Source organism: Aricia agestis, chromosome 15 (genome assembly GCF_905147365.1).
Source record: "Aricia agestis chromosome 15, ilAriAges1.1, whole genome shotgun sequence".
NCBI classification, from domain to species: Eukaryota; Metazoa; Arthropoda; class Insecta; order Lepidoptera; family Lycaenidae; genus Aricia; species Aricia agestis.
Window position 1 is genome coordinate 11,855,086 of NC_056420.1, and position 19,934 is coordinate 11,875,019.

At 38.9% G+C, this 19,934-nt stretch overlaps 1 protein-coding gene across 1 annotated transcript; it reads right to left on the reverse strand.

Moving 5' to 3' along the window:
• Window positions 1–2,884: 2,884 nt before the first annotated feature.
• LOC121734192 lies at window positions 2,885–19,584 on the reverse strand. Its single transcript, XM_042124668.1, has 11 exons — window positions 19,301–19,584; window positions 17,102–17,220; window positions 16,169–16,205; window positions 13,804–15,844; window positions 13,437–13,590; window positions 13,201–13,291; window positions 12,760–12,921; window positions 11,237–11,436; window positions 6,418–6,569; window positions 5,627–5,846; window positions 2,885–5,346 (listed from the first exon to the last, which is right to left on the reverse strand). Exons 1-11 carry the CDS (start codon window positions 19,353–19,355, stop codon window positions 5,017–5,019), a joined length of 3,561 nt encoding a protein of 1,186 aa, XP_041980602.1. The 5' UTR covers window positions 19,356–19,584; the 3' UTR covers window positions 2,885–5,016.
• Window positions 19,585–19,934: the final 350 nt, after the last annotated feature.

Sequence of the window (19,934 nt, forward strand, 5' to 3'; positions counted from 1 at the left end):
GAAAATTTACGTGCAGCCTTTTGCATGCAGTAGAGGGGTTCAAAATTTTGAAATAATTTTACTAACTTTTTAGGTGTGGAAAAAATACTATTCGAAAGAATATGTCCTAAAGAGTAACAATAAATCCTTATTAAGTTTTTTATAAAAATGTATTTTTATATATTAGCTCTGAAAGAACAAAATTTTTTTTCGTATGGGCAAGGGCCCGAGCGTCACGAGTTTCCCCATACAAAAGTGAAAAAAATTTTTGGTCTTTCAGCGCTGCTACTTTCACAGTGAACTCTCTACAGGGAATACGTACACACCCTAAATTATTATCACTTGTTTTTGTTACACCCTGTATACCACTAGAACTTTACTTGTTTCAAAAATGAACCAGAATGACTTCGTAGTTTTTGCAAAAACTCTATTTATAGATTCTTTCCCATACAACATTTTAGTTTTTTTTTTTCACCTTAAATATACATTTTTATAAAAAACTTAATAAGGATTTATTGTTACTCCTCTTAAAATCTATCGGATGGTATTTTTTTCCACACCAAAATCGAACTTTTTTGCGAATGTCAACTATTTAGCGATTTCGGACCACTGTGCTCCGTACAAAATAAACAAAAACCAAGATTGGTATTCAGTAGGAGTATGAGAGATGTTTATATTTTATATAATACGGGCTTATATTTTAAAAGTACATACTAGGAAAACATTAATCGAGTAAAAGTACAGTTTTATATTGTAGGGGAGGTGATGCTATTTTTTGCAGTCATTTCATAAAGTTGAAACAGCGCTTGCGCTGAGTTTCGCCGAGTAAGTTTACCGGAGGCCTAATTCCCTACCCTATTCCCTTCCCTTCCCTTCCCTCCCCTACCCTATTCCCCCTTGAAAGGCCGGCAACGCATCTGCAGCTCTTCTGATGCTGCGAGTGTCCATGGGCGACGGAAGTTGCTTTCCACCAGGTGACCCTTTTGCTCGTTTGCCCCCTTATTTCATAAAAAAAGAAGTTAAAAAAGTTTCAAATTGACATAACCAGTTCGCAGCACCTTCATCGTGCACATTCCCTGTATCGTTAAATAAAATGAGATACCCAAATTCCAATGTATTTATTTCAAGTTTACACGACACAATCTATTCATTAAATATAATAAAGAAATAAAAAATATGTCAAAAAATCTTATAAACGCAACTAAAATAGTCGTAGCGAACACAGACGTAACTCCTATAACGATCTGCAGTTACCTAAAAGACACTTTTAGAAATTTTTACAACAATTTAACACTTATGAAGAGCTTAAGACGCACGCACGATCAACTGAAAATATCTGGCACCCACTATTTGATTTTAACTTAGACTACAAGTACAACCTAGCATATTTAGAAATAAAGTCAACTATTCATTAAAACCGTTAAAAGAAAGGAAGGAAGATAAAAGGAAAAATATCGCGTTTTATGAAAAAGTTAATATATTTTGGATCAATCAAATAATATTATGCGTCGATATATCACATCACACTTAGGATGCATCATGCGAATGGCCAAGTAGAGAGATAATATAATATTAATAAGACCATAATTGTAACGCAAATAATGGGTATAGGAGATATTTATTTCGTGCGCGCGAGATCTAATAGTTTTACAAGTCCATCTTTACACATTTTACATGAGGGCGAGTAACGCAAAAAATCAATCGTCCTTCTCTTTTCACACTCACACCCGTCTTCATAAGCCAGGTGAAAAAGGACGACGCGGATTTATCGTTAAGTTAGTTTTTTCTTAATAACTCGATAAATATACAACATTTCAAAAATCCGCCAGGTCAGTGTCTCAATGATAGAATTTTATACAATGTGTTAAAATATTAACTTAGATGAATGCACGGTTATGGCAAAATACGAAAAACTGGTGAAAATTAGATGCATCTTTGTGATATTTTTCTATCGAGAAAGTTTTAAGATATCGTGTTTTTCGCTCTGATCAAATTCTTGGATATATAATGTAGTATCTATGTTTAGAAAATGAAACAAATCGGGGCTTATTTTCAAATATAAAAATGAATTATATAATCGACAATTTTGGGTTAGTCGCCCCCTTAAATTACTTACAACTAATCTTTAGAACGGCTCAACCGTTCCATGTCAAAAACATAATTTACAAACGCAGGTCAACAGAAAATCGCCGATAGTAAAGTAACAGTCTTGATAAAAAAATAAAGTGTAAAAAAATATTACAAACTGTGGAATAATTTCTGTGACAAACATAACATTTGTGTTGTATAATTTACAACAAAAGTCCTTAAACAGTACCGAGATCTTTGCCGTATTAATACCGAATTCAACCCTAGCCATACTAAGTTACACGCGAGATTTCAATTTTGTACCACCTCAAAACATTTTTACATTCTAAAGCAGGGGTCACCAATTGTCTCGCTCGGGGTCCATTTTAGGAAATGAAACGACCTTCGCGGTCCGCACATTTTATATGAAAAAAATAAATAAAGGTAGTTACGGAAGTTACAAAGGTATTTATTTACATATCAACCAAATCAACCATATCAATCATAAAAGTGTCAATTTTTGTAGCTATATCATCTCTCTGCTGCAGCCTGCAAGCTATTGATATTAAATCCTGGAGATGTTCATCAGTAAGACGAGACGAGTTCGAAAATGCTTGGTCCGCACATAATGGGTCGGCGGTCCGGATGCGGACCGCGGTCCGCCATTTGGTGACCCCTTTTCTAAAGCTTCACTTTGCTTTATCGGAATCCAGCCGTACGGAATTTGTATGGTACAGCATCGTCAAAAATCATAATGATTAAAGACAGTAAATACCTCAGAATAGGAAAATAAGGTTCGGTTTCCACGCGTGACCACGGCCGCTGTAAAGCCGCCGAAACGTCGGGTTTAACAAAAGTGCCTCGCGACAAAATCCGTAATTAAACCTTATATCATAAATAAGGTAAATACTCATAGCGCTAAGGTAAGATTTACGATGCGTCCGCCTGAACGCGCGGTTTGGGGGTTTGGTGATCTCGTAGTGTAGCGGCCAAAACGCGCGTTTGCACCGCCGCATGTAGCCTAATCGTACGTCTCGATTCCGACGTGATGCCAGCTTTAGGGGCCTTTACAACCTCCTAAGGAATAGTTTATTTGGAAGTTATCGCTTACCATAATAGTGACAGAGGTACTCAAATAAGCCATCCTACGCCCAAAAGAACGTCGGGGACGAGAATTATTTACTGTACAATATCTCCAATTATAAATTACATTCACACATTAAAATACTTTTTACTTTAACCTATCTGAGAAACCACCATGATTTTACATCATCATTAAGAAATGTTACAAATGTGTTTAGCACAGTACAGTTTTATTTTGGGAATATGAAGTTACCATTTAAGAAAATAAACTGTGCCACACCGTGCTGATTTGCAGCTTTCCTAATAGTGTTACAGTAGTCGTAAATTCTTATTAAAATTTCCGTTAGTATACTACCAAATATACATGGAGTATATACTCATTTAGTACCACCAAATTGTAGTCACATTCACAAGCAAATATTCTTTGATTTCATATTGATTATAACATTTTATTACTAATTTTTAGACAAACACCATGCTTTGAAAACATCAAGACAAATTGCACAATTTCAAATTCGTGTGCTTAACTTACATCCTATTAAATTTATTTACAAGATTTTATAAGTAATTTTAATACCTAAAAATTTGATTCATACCGCAAAAAGTCCAAGTGAGAACAAAAATCTCTCAGAAATTGTCAATACATATTTTAAAAATATTGTTTATGGTGGAGGCACAGCCTTATTTTTTGCTTCCAAAAATATTTAATTTTTTGGCATGTAGAACAACATTTTAAAAACATTGCGGCCGAGCAATTATCGCCATATTCTCAATCACGCTACAAGTTTTCGCAGCTTGGAGCTATAATATGTACAAGAGTTAAAAGCTAGCGGGTTTTGGCCAGACCAAACCGCTTTACCTAGCCTAAGATACCTTTGGGCCGCCCACTTCCTACAACAGAAAATGAAAAAAAAAAAAACATTTTCAAAACGAATAGCACAACATTGTTTATGAAAGTAGATTTTCAACTTATGAGTATAAGTCAGTCTTTTCAACAAAAAGACTATAGAAAAAAGTAGATAACCACGATTTTGAAAACACCCAGTAATATTATAACTTTAGCCCATATTAATCTAAAATACTTTAATAGTATTTGGTTTAACAGTACATCGACATCACAAAAAACCATTTAGTTAAATATCCCGCCACAGCAGGCAAGATTGTCACGCACAATAAACATGCACTTAGTGGCTGTACAGATGAGGCGTTTTACGCGCGAAATTCTATTGAAACCAGATACCGCGTTTTACGTGCGTTTTTACGCAACAAACATATACTAGAAGTTATCACGCTCCAATCAAATACATCCATTCGCCACTGACTCGCGCGTAGTACTGGACGCTGCCATGGCACCCAAGGTATCTCGACTCGCGCGTCGCTCTCGCGTTTTACGGGCGAATCAAGAGTCCCGCTCATTGCAAGCGTTTTACAAAACGCGAGTAACAAAACGCGCGTAGGCGGACGCGATATGTGTAGCTCTAGTATCTCGGGTACGCGCGTAAAACGCCTCATCTGGTCAGGCTCTTATAGCCTACTAGATGTTGCTCGCAACTTCCGCCGTAATTAAATTATCCGTGGGAACTGTATACTCACACTTTTTTATTAAATTTCCCACTTAATGTATCTCCATGCCAAATTTCATCGAAATCAGTGATAACAGACATAGATATTGACACATTTTTTTACATATTTTTAGGATTTTCAGTGAATAAGTAATTATTTTTAAGTAATCCATTACCTACACATTCACTGATTTATCAACACGAATAGCCAACAATAGAAGTCTTGTAGTTTTTGATCAACATCCACTTAACACTAAGCGTCACTGCGCACACTCACTATGTGTCAATTTTCACGTATAATGAGCACTTTTTTGAAGTCCCAGGATCATTCGGGCTCAGTATACATAAATGAGAACCGCTCGTGGCTGGTGGGGGCGATGAGTTTGCCGTCGATGAGGCACTGGTTTATCCAGGTGGTGGAAACCAGCGGTATCCTGTCTTCGTTGGCCTTGTTCTGAACTTCATGAGGACACTCCCAGTCGGTGACCAGCACATATGCACTGGACATGTTGAGGTCTTCCTCGTTGACAACTCTGGTTGAAGCCCCGGCCAGCGTGCAGACGCGATCCCAGAATTTCACAAAGTCCTGGTCGCCACAGAGCAGGATGACTTTGTCTTTGAATATTGACGTGTTCCGTTTGCCCGACGGTTGCGTCTGTAATAATTGTAATAAAAATAATTTAAAATTAAATCTTGCCCAGGTTATTGCTGTATCAATTAAAATAGTGATAACGAAAAAACATCATAAAGGAAAAATGCAACACAACTTCACTAAATGTTTTTGTATAAATTGTATGGTCAATAAAAAAAATCTGCTTAATTTATTTATTATACTTCTCACCAGTGGCGAGAATCGACATTTCAGGATGCTGGGTCCAAGCATCTAGGACCGTCAGCACCGAGGTAGAGCCCAACAAGTATCAACGCAAACTCACCCATGGCGAGAATCTCCGTTGCAGCAGCGACCAGCCCGCTGGTAATGCGTGTGCGTCCGCATCCGGTAACGCGCGCGCGGCGCACGCAGCTATCACCCACGCGTGTGACACCGCGCGCACGTCGGCCGCGAGACACAGGATATACTTCGCGGTGAGACACGGCCGCGGCGCCACAAGCTTGCACGCTGTGTATTTGTTGCGAGGCACGTCGTCGAAGTGGCTGGAAATAGACAGAACTCGTGTAAGTTATAAAAAGTAGCATTGATGCGTACCTCGATACTTCTATTTGATGTGATTGTAGTTAAGGATTTAAAAGTCTTCAAATTAGGCCGTTAGGTTCGGTAAAAAACGTAAAACATCGGCCAAGTGCTAGTTGGACTCGCGCGCTAAGTGTTTCGTACCATTATAGAGCCAAAATAGCTAAATAATAATTGTGTTTATTATATTGTGTATACTTAATTATTTAGTTTATTTTTATTTTATTATTAATTATTAATTTATAAATAAATCTGGGTATTTTGTGAACACAAGTACGTAAGTGTTGCCATTAGTAATATCAAGCAAAAAATTGTAAAAAGTGGCAAATAGAACATCAAACATCGTCATACCTGTGCACGATCCCGCCGCCGCTCTAGAACTGCTCCCTCAGCCGTTCCTTGTTGAAGGGCCGCGCGCAGAACACCAGGTCCTCCGTGTCCGTGCCCATCAGCTATATCGTGTCACATGACAGCTATATCGTGACACATGAAAGCTATATCGTGACACATGACAGCAGGACACGATAGACCTACCTGTGCACGATTCCGCCGCCACTCTCGAGTTGCTCCCTCAGTCGTTCCTTGTTGAAGGGCCGCGCGCAGAACACCAGGTCCTCCGTGTCCGTGCCCAGAGCGGATACCTCGCTATCGTCCTCAGACGAGTACTGCCGGTTGTCACCCTGGAACTGGTACGGTAGAGAATAAATGTCATTTTTAGGGTTCTGTACCCAAAGGGTAAAAACGGGACCCTATTACCTACTAAGACTTTGATGTCTGTCTCCAGGCTGTATCTAACAACCGCTATGGCTAGGCTTCTGAAATTTTCACAGATTGTGTATATTGTCAATATAACAATAAATACTAAAAACAAAATTAATTAAATATTTAAATATTCCCATACAACAAACGCATTTTTTTTTGCTCGATTTAATTCTTTTTTTTAATTAAAGAATAGTAATTCATATTATACAATAGAGCAACTAATACACAGATTAGCCATAAAGAGCTGACAAAAAATGAGAATGCTAGTTGCAACGTAGTTGTCACATTTTAGACGTAAAATGCATAAGTATGGACAACAACTTTGTATATACAGGGTGTAACAAAAATAAGTGATAATAATTTAGGGTGTGTACGTGTTCCTTGTATAGAGTTCACTGTGAAAGTAGCAGCGCTGAAAGACCAACATTTTTTTCACTTTTGTATGGGGAAACTCGTGACACTCGGACCCTTGCCCATACAAAAGTGAAAAAAATTTTTCTTCTTTCAGAGCTGCCACTTTCACAGTAAACTCTCTACAAGGAATACGCACACATCCTAAAGTATTATCACTTATTTTTGTTACACACTGTATAACTTTTTTGTACAACTTTATTTAATTTCTACTGCCACACATCACGTCATTGTGGGACGAAAGCTATTTTTGTTTGCCATTTATAAGGGAGAAAATTGTTCCTGTGACTTTTGCAAACATAGTATCATGTAGTCATAAACTCTCTCGTATTCATTACTAGCGACCCGCCCCGGCGTCGCACGGGTATAAAATATATAGCTACTGAAAAAAATATTAAAATCGATAGCCTATGATCCTTCACGTGGTAGACCTTCTTATCTGTGCCAAATTACATAAAAATTGATCCAGTAGTTCGCGAGATACAGTCCTTTCAAATAATTTCCTCCGTTTTTTCACATTTTCCTATTAGTCTTAGCGTGATAAAATATAGCCTATAGCCTTCCTCAATAAATGAGCTATCTAACACTGAAATAATTTTTCAAATCGGACCAGTAGTTCCTGAGATTAGCGCGTTCTAGTTAGCCCTTTCAAATAATTTTCTCCGTTTTTTTTTGACATTTTCCTCTATTTCTTCGCTCCTATTAGACGTAGCGTGATAAAATATAGCCTATATCCTTCCTCGATAAATGGGCTATCTAACACTGAAAGAATCATCAAAATCCGTTGCATAGTTTTAAAGATTAAAGGGAAGAAAGGGACATGAGAGACAAAAGCGACTTTGTTTTTAACCGACTTCCAAAAAACGAGGAGGTTATATATTCGGCTGTGGATTTTTTTTTGTTGTTCGACCACTACTCCGCCGTTTGTGAACCGATTTTCAAAATTTTTGTTTTGTTATATTAGGTTTCACTCCAATTTGGTCCCATTTTCACAAAAGTGGTGATTCTCCGAAATGAAACTCCGGATTCCTTATAGATACAAGTTTGGGGGTTTAGGCGTTGTTTTAAGAACTGAAAGCATATGCTACTATGCAAATTACATTCATCATCATCACTACCATGTCAGGGTCACCAATGTCACAACTCACATGGTTGTATATGGATACAATATACACACAACACTATAAAATATCATCAGTCATCACGTTATGTCCTTATTTATTTGGTACATTTCAAAGCGATTTTAATACAAAAAAAATATACTTAATGTTGTTTCAAAATACATAATATTTCAAGTAGGTACCACAAAATCTATACTAATGTTATAAATGCGAAAGTATCTCTGTCTGTCTGTCTGTCTGTCTGTCTGTCTCGCTTTCACGCCACTGAACCGATTGTAATGAAATTTTGTACACAGATAGTCTAAAGCCTGAGAAAGGACATAGGCTACTTTTTAACTGGAAAAAGGGGTTGTAAGGGGGTGAAAATGCGTAAATTTGGTCAAATTAAGTTAGTTCTAAAAACTCAAAATAGATGGCGCCAAGAGTCCCCTAGATCGCGCTATCGCTTGCTCATGAGTATTTCTATAAGAGGTGGTACCCTCTTGAGATGCGTTTTTCGATTCTTTCGATTGTTATAAGTACACGTTATTAACTAATAAGTAATAACTCACAGCGCCAAAACTACTGAACCAATTGTAATGAAATTTTGTACACAGATAGTTTAAAGCCTGAGAAAGGACATAGGCTACTTCTTACTGGAAAAAGGGGTTGTAAGGGGGTGTTTATGCGTAAATTTGTTCAAATTAAGTTAGTTCCAAAAACTGGAACAGATGGCGCCAAGAGTCGCCTAGATCGCGCTATCGCTTGCTCATATGTATTTCTATAAGAGGTGGTACCATGTTGAGTTAATATTTGCGATTCTTTCGATTGTTATACATGTTATTAAATAACTCACCTACCAACATAGATATCAGAAATAGTCTGTCTACCAATAATAAATAGTTTATGGGCATTGGGCAAAGTTAAGGTTGTGTAATGCATTATGCAGGTAAGTTGTGTAACGCTAAATAAGCTTTAAAATTTGGTATAAAAAGTTTAATTAAGTAAAAAAAACATATTATGTGCACACTACACGGCTGTTTTGGGTATTTTGATTTAAGGGGTACCAGGGTTTTAAAAAGCTTTTGACACCAATTTTGTTGACACCGCGCGCTATAAACTGAAGTCCACGCGGAGGAAGTCGCGGGCAACAGCTAGTTGAACATAAGTAACAAATTCAACCTTTACTCCAGAGCGTCAGGCACACATTTGGGTTGGAATGAAGGAAACGGGTCACTATGGAAAAAAGACTCAAAAATTTAACTTCTTATAACCACCCTTTTTGAATAAACCAATCGATAGGGGGCGCCAAGAGGAGCAAAAAAGCTCAGATAAACTTTTCTCAAAAATCAACCCCTGTCGAAAGACAGGCCGAAATGTGACCCTTGTTAGTACGGAGAAAATACTTGGAATAATTTGACGACAAAAATACAACCCCCTATGACCACCCCTTTTTATTATACCAATCGATAGGGGGCGCCAAGGGAAGCAAAAAAGCTCAGATAAACTTTTCTCAAAAATCAACCCCTGTCGAATGACAGGCCGAAATGTGACCCTTGTTAGTATGGCGAAAAAAAATCTGGCTAAGGTTTAGGAACCTACGTCAATTAAATGTTTGTGACATGGGTTAAGGAGGATTTTTTTGGGTGAGAAAAACTCCTACTTACCGTTTCCACTGCCAGTAAACTCTCCGTTTAGAAGAAAGATTCATCGCATCGCATTTGAGATTTTGTAATCTTCAGATAAGATCATCTGTTTTCTGATGTTTACGAAGTATTTTTAAGGCATCTCAAGGCTGTGATGAGTGGGGCTTACTTAACTACTCAGCCACGGATACCGAAGTGGGGGGCGATGGGGGGGCGCAGCCCCCCGCCAAAACAAAAACAAACACAATCCAGAATGTCCAAAAGTAGGTTAGGTTAGGTTGGAACTTAGACCACAACATCCAGAAATAGGAGTCCCGGAAATAGTAGCGGGGCTCCGTCGACTTTCTTTTGTAGTAGTTTGTCAAATAAATTAGGGTAGGTTTGTAAACATTTACCAAGATTAAGATGATATTAAGGGGTTGAAGTATTTTCGCCATACTAACGAGGGTCACATTTCGGCCTGTCATTCGACAGGGGTTGATTTTTGAGAAAAGTTTATTTAAGATTTTTGTTCCCCTTGGCACCCCCTATCGATTGGTATAATAAAAAGGGGTCACTGGGGGTTTATTTTTTCGTCAAAATATTTCTAAGTCTTTTTCCCATAGTGCCCCGTTTCCTTCAGGCCAACCGAACAAAAAAAATTACAATGTTGGCGTTGCGTTCTTTGACGCATACAATTATTGAATGCGCCAATACGAAAGTTGAATGAAAGAAGATGACGAAAATTGAAGATGAAAGTGCACAGTGTGGACATAATATATAGCTAATCTACATCGTAATAGAAATAAGAAACACAATCGCAATTAGTATAAAAAATAATTCGTTTATACGGTTTATATTTACACGATTTTGATACATATTATATAGATCGAATTCCTATGTAAGTTTATAGGTACAATAATTGCCTAGCGGCTAGCACGTGTTTACTGTTCACTTCGATTTTTTCAAATGTATTGTTTAAAATGATCTACCTGATATTTGTGAGCACGACGTCTGACTCTTAACAAACTGTAATAAGAATTAAGATACGCAGAAATTAAATATACTTACGCGATGTTTAGTAGATGAACTAAAAAGTATTAAATATTTTTTCCTATCTAATAGTGCCTTTTCCGAATTCGGCTAAACCTCAACTATTTCTGTACTCAATCTTCATAATTTTGAAGTCGGTGCCAGTTCCAAATGTTTCAAATATTCTGTCAGAGAACTAAAGATTCAGTTATCTGGTACCGACTTCAAAATGATGAAGATTGAGTACAGAAATAGTTGAGGTTTAGCCGAATTCGGAAAAAGGCACTATTAGATAGGAAAAATTATTTAATACTTTTTAGTTCATATTATAAGGATGTTATTATTGTTTTTACCTTGGAAGTCGGTTTAAATTTTTTGTTAATAATAATATAATATGTAATAGATAAAGATAAATCAACTTACCTTATCGTCATTGTTATCTTTGGGTTTGGGTGAGTCGTTGCAGGTGAGCAGGAAATGCATGCCGGTGAATATCTTGCTCTCGGGGTTGGGTATGGGTCCCAGCATTGACACGGTGTCTTCATCGTTCTCGAACTTGGCCAGTTTCGAGTTCTTCTTGCCCACATTTTGTTTAGCAGCTCCTTTGAGTTGTAATGGGCCAGCTGCAAGCAATTTTGTATCAGATAAAAAGTTATTGTAACAAATTTTATGTTCAACAATCCCTAAAACAAAAATTTGAAAATTTTAACATGTGGATAAAAGTATGAGTATATTTTTACAGTGCTGGAAAATTTGGGTTTATCTACTTTATGAATGGTTGTGAGCAAGTTCCAGTGATTTCATAAGTTCAATATTTTGCATTTTGCTTCGACTGACACTTATCAAGAGTTTCTTTTCATTCATAACAATGGTTGTTTTAATTTTCTTTATTAAACATTATCATAGTATATGGTTAAAGATAGCAACTGTTTGGAAATTATAATATATTTTGTGTAAATACTTAAATAAGTACTTAAGAGGGCTAGAATATGTATCGTTCAAATGTTCCTTACATTACATACGCATTTCTTGTGTTTATAATGTCATACTCGCATAAAGAATTTTGACCATCGGCAAACTACGCTTTATGTTCTGCCAGAGGTGCCGCTCTCGCTCGCACCGCATAGCTCCGTCTCGCTCGCACGTACCTCTGACACCGTCCACCTTCCTCGGGGTCCGCTGCAGCTCCGGCTCCACTCCGCCCACCTCCTCCAGGCGGGCCGGCGGCGCGGAGTTGCCGCTCTCGCTCGCACCGCATAGCCCCCTCTCGCTCGCACGTACCTCTGACGCCGTCCACCTTCTTCGGGGTCCGCTGCAGCTCCGGCTCCACTCCGCCAACCTTCTTCAGGCGGGCCGGCGGCGCGGAGTTGCTGGACTCGCTCGCACCGCATAGCTCCGTCTCGCTCGCACGTACCTCTGACGCCATCCACCTTCCTCGGAGTCCGCTGCAGCTCCGGCTCCACTCCGCTTACCTCCTCCAGGCGGGCCGGCGGCGCGGAGTTGCCGGACTCGCTCGCACCGCATAGCTCCGTCTCGCTCGCACGTACCTCTGACGCCGTCCACCTTCCTCGGGGTCCGCTGCAGCTCCGGCTCCACTCCGCCTACCTCCTCCAGGCGGGCCGGCGGCGCGGAGTTGCCGGACTCGCTCGCACGGCATAGCTCCGTCTCGCTCGCACGTACGTCTGACGCCATCCACCTTCCTCGGGGTCCGCTGCAGATCCGGCTCCACTCCGCCCACCTCTTCCAGGCGGGCCGGCGGCGCGGAGTTGCCGGACTCGCTCGCACCGCATAGCTCCGTCTCGCTCGCACGTACCTCTAACGCCGTCCACCTTCCTCGGGGTCCGCTACAGCTCCGGCTCCACTCCGCCCACCTCCTCCAGGCGGGCCGGCGGCGCGGAGTTGCCGGACTCGCTCGCACCGCATAGCTCCGTCTCGCTCGCACGTACCTCTGACGCCATCCACCTTCCTCGGGGTCCGCTGCAGCTCCGGCTCCACTCCGCCCACCTCCTCCAGGCGGGCCGGCGGCGCGGAGTTGCTGGACTCGCTCATCTCGCTGCTCTCGCTCGCCAGACGCTTCCGACCGACGGGTACGCTTTTGGTTTTTACACCTGGAAAAAATGTTGTGTTAGTCACCAGATGCTCAGTAACAATGGGCTGACTAGACTAGATCCCAAGACAAAAAGTAAGTGATAAAACTTAATATCAAAATTGTATAAAAATTTTTAATGGCTAGCCTTGTTGGTTGGTGGTTCGAAAATAACAATATAATATGCCTAGAGACACAAAAGGTCTTTTTTGATTAGCTCGCGTCTGATGAAAAACATGAAGACTCGCAACATATTGTTTAGTATGTAATAATAATTATTACAAGGGATTGTAAAAAGTACCTGAAGTAGATGCTTTAGGGCTCTTGGGTGAAGCGACACGTTTCTTGGCACTGGAGGTACCCTTATCTCGACTGCGAGCGCTACGCGGGCCCTGAAAATTTGAAGTAATTAAAGTCTTTATTTACAACTTCACATACAACACTAATATTTTAGTTCTACATTACATATTATATTGTTGCGGGCGACTTGGCCTTCCAGGTGTAGCTCGCTGCGACTGCCTATGTACTGTCACACACCTGTATGATATTGTCCAGGTCCAGCTCTCGCAGGTGTCGCCGGCGCGGCGTGGTCGGTGTCGCGGGCGACTTGGCGCGCGCCCACTCGCGCAGCGAGCGAGCCTGGTCCTCTGTTAAGTATAGTTCGCTCGCTGTCACCATCACTATTGTGTCGCTGGAAATTTAAATTATAAGTATATTAGTATGAAGTAAAATGACTACTAAGTCGGGCTTATGGCACATAAGTCTCTTAAGAGTGTTATGAGCCCGAATGTCGGCTCTTAAAATAGATACTATAAAGTAATCCAGTAAAAGTATAACATAACAGACAAATCACAACACATCACAAGAAGATGTTTAATGTCATAGCTAACAATACACAACTTACCCATCAGTCGTGCACTTGTAGGTGACAGTTCCGCTATCATTCTCGTCGATTTCCAAAACCAGGCCCGGTTCATAATTTTGCTCTTCATCCACCATAGCATACACGGATTGTCCCTGAAGCGGCAACTTCTTGAGGTCACCAAATATGATAAACTCGTCCAGTAGCGCCTTACTGTGACCGTCATCGAATTTTATCAGGTACTTGTTTGGCTCGGTGATTTCTAGAACTTTTCCAGAATAGTATCTCTTGTCTACCCACTTGGCTAGTACCACCGTGTCTGGGGGGTAGCCAGGGTACTCCATTTTGACTGCAGCTTTCTCTACCGGAGTGGCCGGTCTTGGTGAAATTGGCCTCTTCTTCTGTTTCAGTTTGGAAACAGACTTTGGAGTGCCAATGATGGGTTTTTCTTCTTTCGGCGACTTGTTTCCCGAATCCCCGTTTGTGGGGACCATTTCTGGAGAATTCATGCCCTGAATGTATTCTGGTTCCTCCTCTTGAGTGGGTAATAGTGCGCGTTTCGTTTTACCAGCCATTGGTCTGCGACCTCTCACTCGGGACTTCTTTAGGGAGCTCTTTGGTGTGGCTTTGTCGCATTTGCTGACTTCCTCTGGACTGGCGTTACCGTTGCTCATTGAATCACCGGTTATTGAAGCTTGGACACCCACAGATACTTTATCTTCTAAGCTCCTGTTGATTTCGTCGACCGACGTGTCTCGGATATGCGAAAATATGTCTTGGAGTTTCTTCATTAGGGCATCGTATCCCTTGACGGAAGTAGATGGGTTGGCTACGGATTTGCGAGGCGGTTGGGGCACAACGAAATTGCCATCGCTGGTTCTATTACTCGATGTGGAGGAGGAGCTAACAGTTGATGCAAAGGATACTCTGTTCGGAAGGTTAACCATTCCAACGCTTGTGACGCTCGAAGGAGAGTTATTTACTGAGACATCAGCCATGTAGGGATCGATGGTAAACCTTTTCGAAATCCTCTGATACTCTTTACATATGTCCGCTCCTACGTCGTTGTCAGTTCTGACAACGTACAGTGATAAGAACTCGCAATCATCTCCTTGGCTTACATGAATGTCAAAAACCGGTAACTGTGGAGTACTTATGGGTAAACTATGCCCATTCTGCAATGGAGAAATAGTAGAGGGAGTAGTAGCGTTGCTGTTTCGGAACAAGTCATTTTTACCCTTCTTCCCTTTGTTTTGGTTCAGTTTGGCTGTATCAGGGGTGATATTCTCAATTTTCGAATCTATTTCGGTTGGAGTGGACGAATTTCCATTCGATAATTTAGAAATGAGTTTGGCGGCGACGTTTGGCATGTGTTCTGGGCTTTCTAGGCCAACAGACGCAACACTATCTGTGCTCTCTTGGTCTGTGGTTCTACCTTTGTCCTTGAGGTTTGGGAATGATGTGTCTGAGAAATTGTAGCCATCGCTTTTGGATTTTTCGATTTTATCGACCTCAATCGTATCTACCCTGTCTTGTACCAGTGTTGGTTCGCTGGAGTAATTAGTTTTAGGTGCATCTTCATCTTCCGGAGATGGGGAGAGGACTAAATGGAAATTTTGCGAATCATTCAACGCACTATCGTCGATATTTTTCTCTGCAATATCTGCAAACTTTTCTTCAACATCGCCATTGGATTTCGCGCTATCAGATTTAATTTCGACCGGTTCCTCTGCAATGGGCTCGTTTTTGGACAGTTCTATGGGTACTTTACGAGGTGTCTTTCGAGTTTTGGAAATATCGACGCTGGCCGATCGGGATTTTGGTGTTTTGGGTGTTTTTGGGGTGACCTCAACGCTGTTGCTGCGTTTAGTTATTTTTCGCGGGCTAGATCGAGTGGGGGTTCGTAGTCTGGATGTAGAGGGTAGTTCGTCTAATTTACGTTTCACCAAACTGGTGATGTTTGAAACTTCTTCGTCAAGGGTTTGTGAGGAGACAGGTAATTCGTCCAACTTTAGCATTTTGGCAACATTCTCAACCGTCTCCTCTGACAACTTTCTTTTCGCGTGTAACGTTGGCTCGTCATCTGCAAATGTTGAATATAATTATTGCTGTATGAAAGAAACAAAATAAAAGGCTAAGGGCCTGTTTCACCACTTTCTGATAAAGTGCCGAATGCTCGATTTATTATTTGCATCCACGCGAACGAGCGAACGCGAAGAGAAGGCCGAAGATCACAAGCAATAATTGTATATAACAATATTACGGCGCGAATCGCTATTTACATACAATTCCTTGTAATCTCGTGGTGTAGCGGCCGAGCCTCGAGAGAGTAGATCCCATAGAAACTACAAAATAAGTCAACAGAAAATAATTTTAAGCAATTCAATGAACTATTGATGACACATACCTTTTGAATCCTGCTCCTGAGTATCACTCTTTGGTATCTGTTGAACATATAAACTCGTTTATACCAGTTAATTTTTTAAACTACATTTAAAAAATTCCATCATAATTTTTTCAAAACAGTGTTTTGTATGCATGATGCATATATACAAGATGTTAGTGTAAACACCATTATCCTTGAAACCATCAAACGAGCCCGTCAAAATGAACAGCTTTTTCTATGAGAACAATGCTGGGAACTCAAAAAAAACCGTCTTCATACTCATACATTCCGATCCAAGCATCCATATGGGTATGAAGACGGCATTGTTTTTTGAGTTCCCAGCATTGTTCTCATAGAAAAAGTTGCTCATTTTGATGTGCTCATTTGATGGTTTCAAGGATAACAGTGTTTACACTAACATACAGTATGTTAGTGTAAACACTGTTATAATGATTTTGAATTTTAAACATTGTTTTGAAACTACAAGCTGCATTAAAATAAATGCAATTAAAAAAACCAGTAAGCATATTTTTATAAATACAAGTTAAGTATAAAAATATGTATGTCCCATAATGCTAAGTACTCACATACGGTTTTGATAGATAGTTTTACTCCAAATCGAGTAATAATTACTGTGTGGACCGCAAAACTGACAGCTCCTGACAGCTCGAAGGCTCTCATCGAGCTGCTCGAAGGATTGATGGAACCGGATTGAGCCGGATTGATGAAATGAAATATATCCATTTAGAATAAAACTATGGAGCAATGCTAAATGTGTGAACGAATGCCCGAGCAGCGGGTTTTGCTCGACGTAATTGCTCGATTGACCAAAACCGTATGTGAGTACTTAGACAAAGAAAAAGAGTGATATCATATTTATGTCAATAGATCTCACTCTATTGACAGACATATTGTAATCAATACAAATTACTGTAAAAAAACTTCAATTATTACCTCTACATTATCTGGTCTGAATTCTTCATCAGGTTCGTAAACGGGACTATCGGGGAACAATGTTTGAGATACGTCAGCGGGCTTAGCCTCAACATCCTCCAGACCTGTATTTTCAGTCTCTGAAGAAAAAAAACAATACATATTATTAATGAAAAGATATTATACTTAATACAATGTTTTTTCCCCGATCATTTTATGACTATTGTACTGTGTCTTATTGTTATGTTATGTGTTATTAATATAAATATTAATTAGGTATATATTCATGATAATACAAAGCTGTATTTTTTAACTAAGATCAATATTTAGGCTATAATAGCATGCTGTGACAAATAGGAGCAAAGAATGAATGGAATATTCTTTATATTTTATCACCAGCAGTGGAAAATGTGGAAAAAAAACAGAGATACCCATACATTTTTGATAATATGCATTTATGCCGATGAAGTTGCGGGAAATAACTTGATTATAATAAACAGTAAGAAACATAATATTCAGACTTGTATCAACAAGCTCGGACATGTTGTAAAAACTTTAGCCATCTTCAATAATTTGTTAAGCAAAAACTGGTTTAAGTTATTGGCCTTGACATTGATTTATTAGTGTTGACAAAAGCTTAAGTAACATATCCATATTCTGTAAGAGTTTTTTAACAGGAAGAATGAGTATATTAAATTATGTATAATGATAAATTTGTTTAATAATATACTAGCTATTTGACCAAGCTTTGCTCAGTATCGAATAAAACACAAATAAAATGTCATTTTCTAGAAATGATTCCTAGCTAGATCGATTTTTCGCCCCCGAAAACCTCTATTTTCTAACGATTTTCATGAAATTTAGTACTTATATTTCATGAAAATCGTTTAAAACTTGGCTCTACATGAGATCTCACTACTTTTTGACACAACAAATTAATTATAATATTATGTTCTCATCTTGGCAACATTTTTACATGAAAATGTTTTTGGTGGGATCTTAATGTCAAGATTATAAAGCTGATCGCACATTTCTCAGCACCATATAAGCTGATCACAAAATGTGGCATCTAAGGTGCTGACAAATTTGCAAGCTTTCACATCATTTCATACATAGAATTCTAAAATGTGGAGCATACAGTGCATGCTTGCTGTTAAATGAGCAATCATCTGAAGAATAACCCAACAGAAAATGCACTTGTGCCTTATTCAAAGTGGAGTAAATGGATTTATGGGTAAGGCTTCTGCCAGTCCACATATCATATATTGCAATAATCTATATATATAAAACTCAAAGGTGACTGACTGATTGACATAGTGATCTATCAACGCACAGCCCAAACCACTGGACGGATCGGGCTAAAATTTGGCATGCAGGTAGATGTTATAACGTAGGCATCTGCTAAGAAAGGATTTTGATAAATTCCAACCCCAATGGGTTCAAATAGGGGATGAAAGTTTGTAGAAATAATACTTCTTAACGCGAGCGAAGCCGCGGGCAAAAGCTTGTAATAATATAAAAATGAGTCGCTGAATGTGTTGCTAAGCGCAAAACTCAAGAACGGCTGAACGGATTGGGCTAATTTTAGTCTTAAAATATTCTTAGAAGTCCAGGGAAGGTTTTTAAGTGACACGAAGTTCACCGGGACAGCTAGTAAGAATAATAATAATTTATTTGCATAAATATGGTACAGAGCTTAAAAAGTCTTAAACCCAATGTTTACTATGTTAACTAGAATTTGAAATTTTAAAAACAATTTATGTATCTGGTTCAAAAACATTTTGATATATAATATAATAAGCTCTTATAAGAACAAATCTGCTTACAAGCAAAAAATAATAGCTAGGTTATATAAGTATCATTATGTACATTAATTTGTGCTGCTATTACCTATCAGGGTTGCACTGAATGCAAGACATACTTAGGTTAAGAGTAATGTAGGTAGTATCTCAAGTTTGTTTTGTAGGTTATGTTTCATTGTAAACTGATATAGTTTTTAGAATTCTACTTAAATATGGTTGTATATAGGCATAAATAATATCGTATATTTAGTTTCCATCCATAAATATATTGAATAGTTGTCAGTGTACGATAAAATCGATTCATCAAGCGCAATTACAAAAACCGATAATAAGTTGTCAAAGTAAATGTCATATTCGCTCATTATTCGGTTTGTAATCAAATATTTAAATGAAATAAACGTAATTATAATGTTCTTACCCGTTAGTCCAGTGGTAGTATCCTTCTCAAAGACATTTTCTCCTATATTATCCATTTAGAGCTCAGTAAAGAGGAAATAATTAGTCGAAATCTGGCGCGTTTTAACAGGTAAGTTATCACTTGAGAAAAGCAGTAATTAAATACATTTCCAAGTAGCAAATCACAACACTGTGTTGGCAATAAGTGAATAAAGGTATGGGTAATAAATAGAGATGTAAATATTATAAAGTTCTATGATAAAATAGATACTTTCACAAAATCCGCGAATGCAAGCGATATGTAGCCGCTTGTTGATTTCTATAAAATGTTGCCAGTGAAAAAAAATTGAACATAGACAGTCAGTGTTGCAATGTTTCTGTGCCTGGTTATAGATTTTATATTCAAGTACTTTGTTGATTGTTCAAGTATAACTTTATTTTTGTATCAGGAAATTGTTTGTATAATAAAATTATGTTATATAAAAATGCGTTAGAAGAAGTTATCGAGTAGCGAGACGACGACGCGATGTCGCGTCCTACTAGTCGTCCTTGAAGACATTTCACATTAGTTTCAATTAAGTAGTTTACTTAAGAAATCAGAGAGGGAGTTACTAGTACTATTTTGCATACCCTAAGAAAGGGAAATTCCCTTTCGA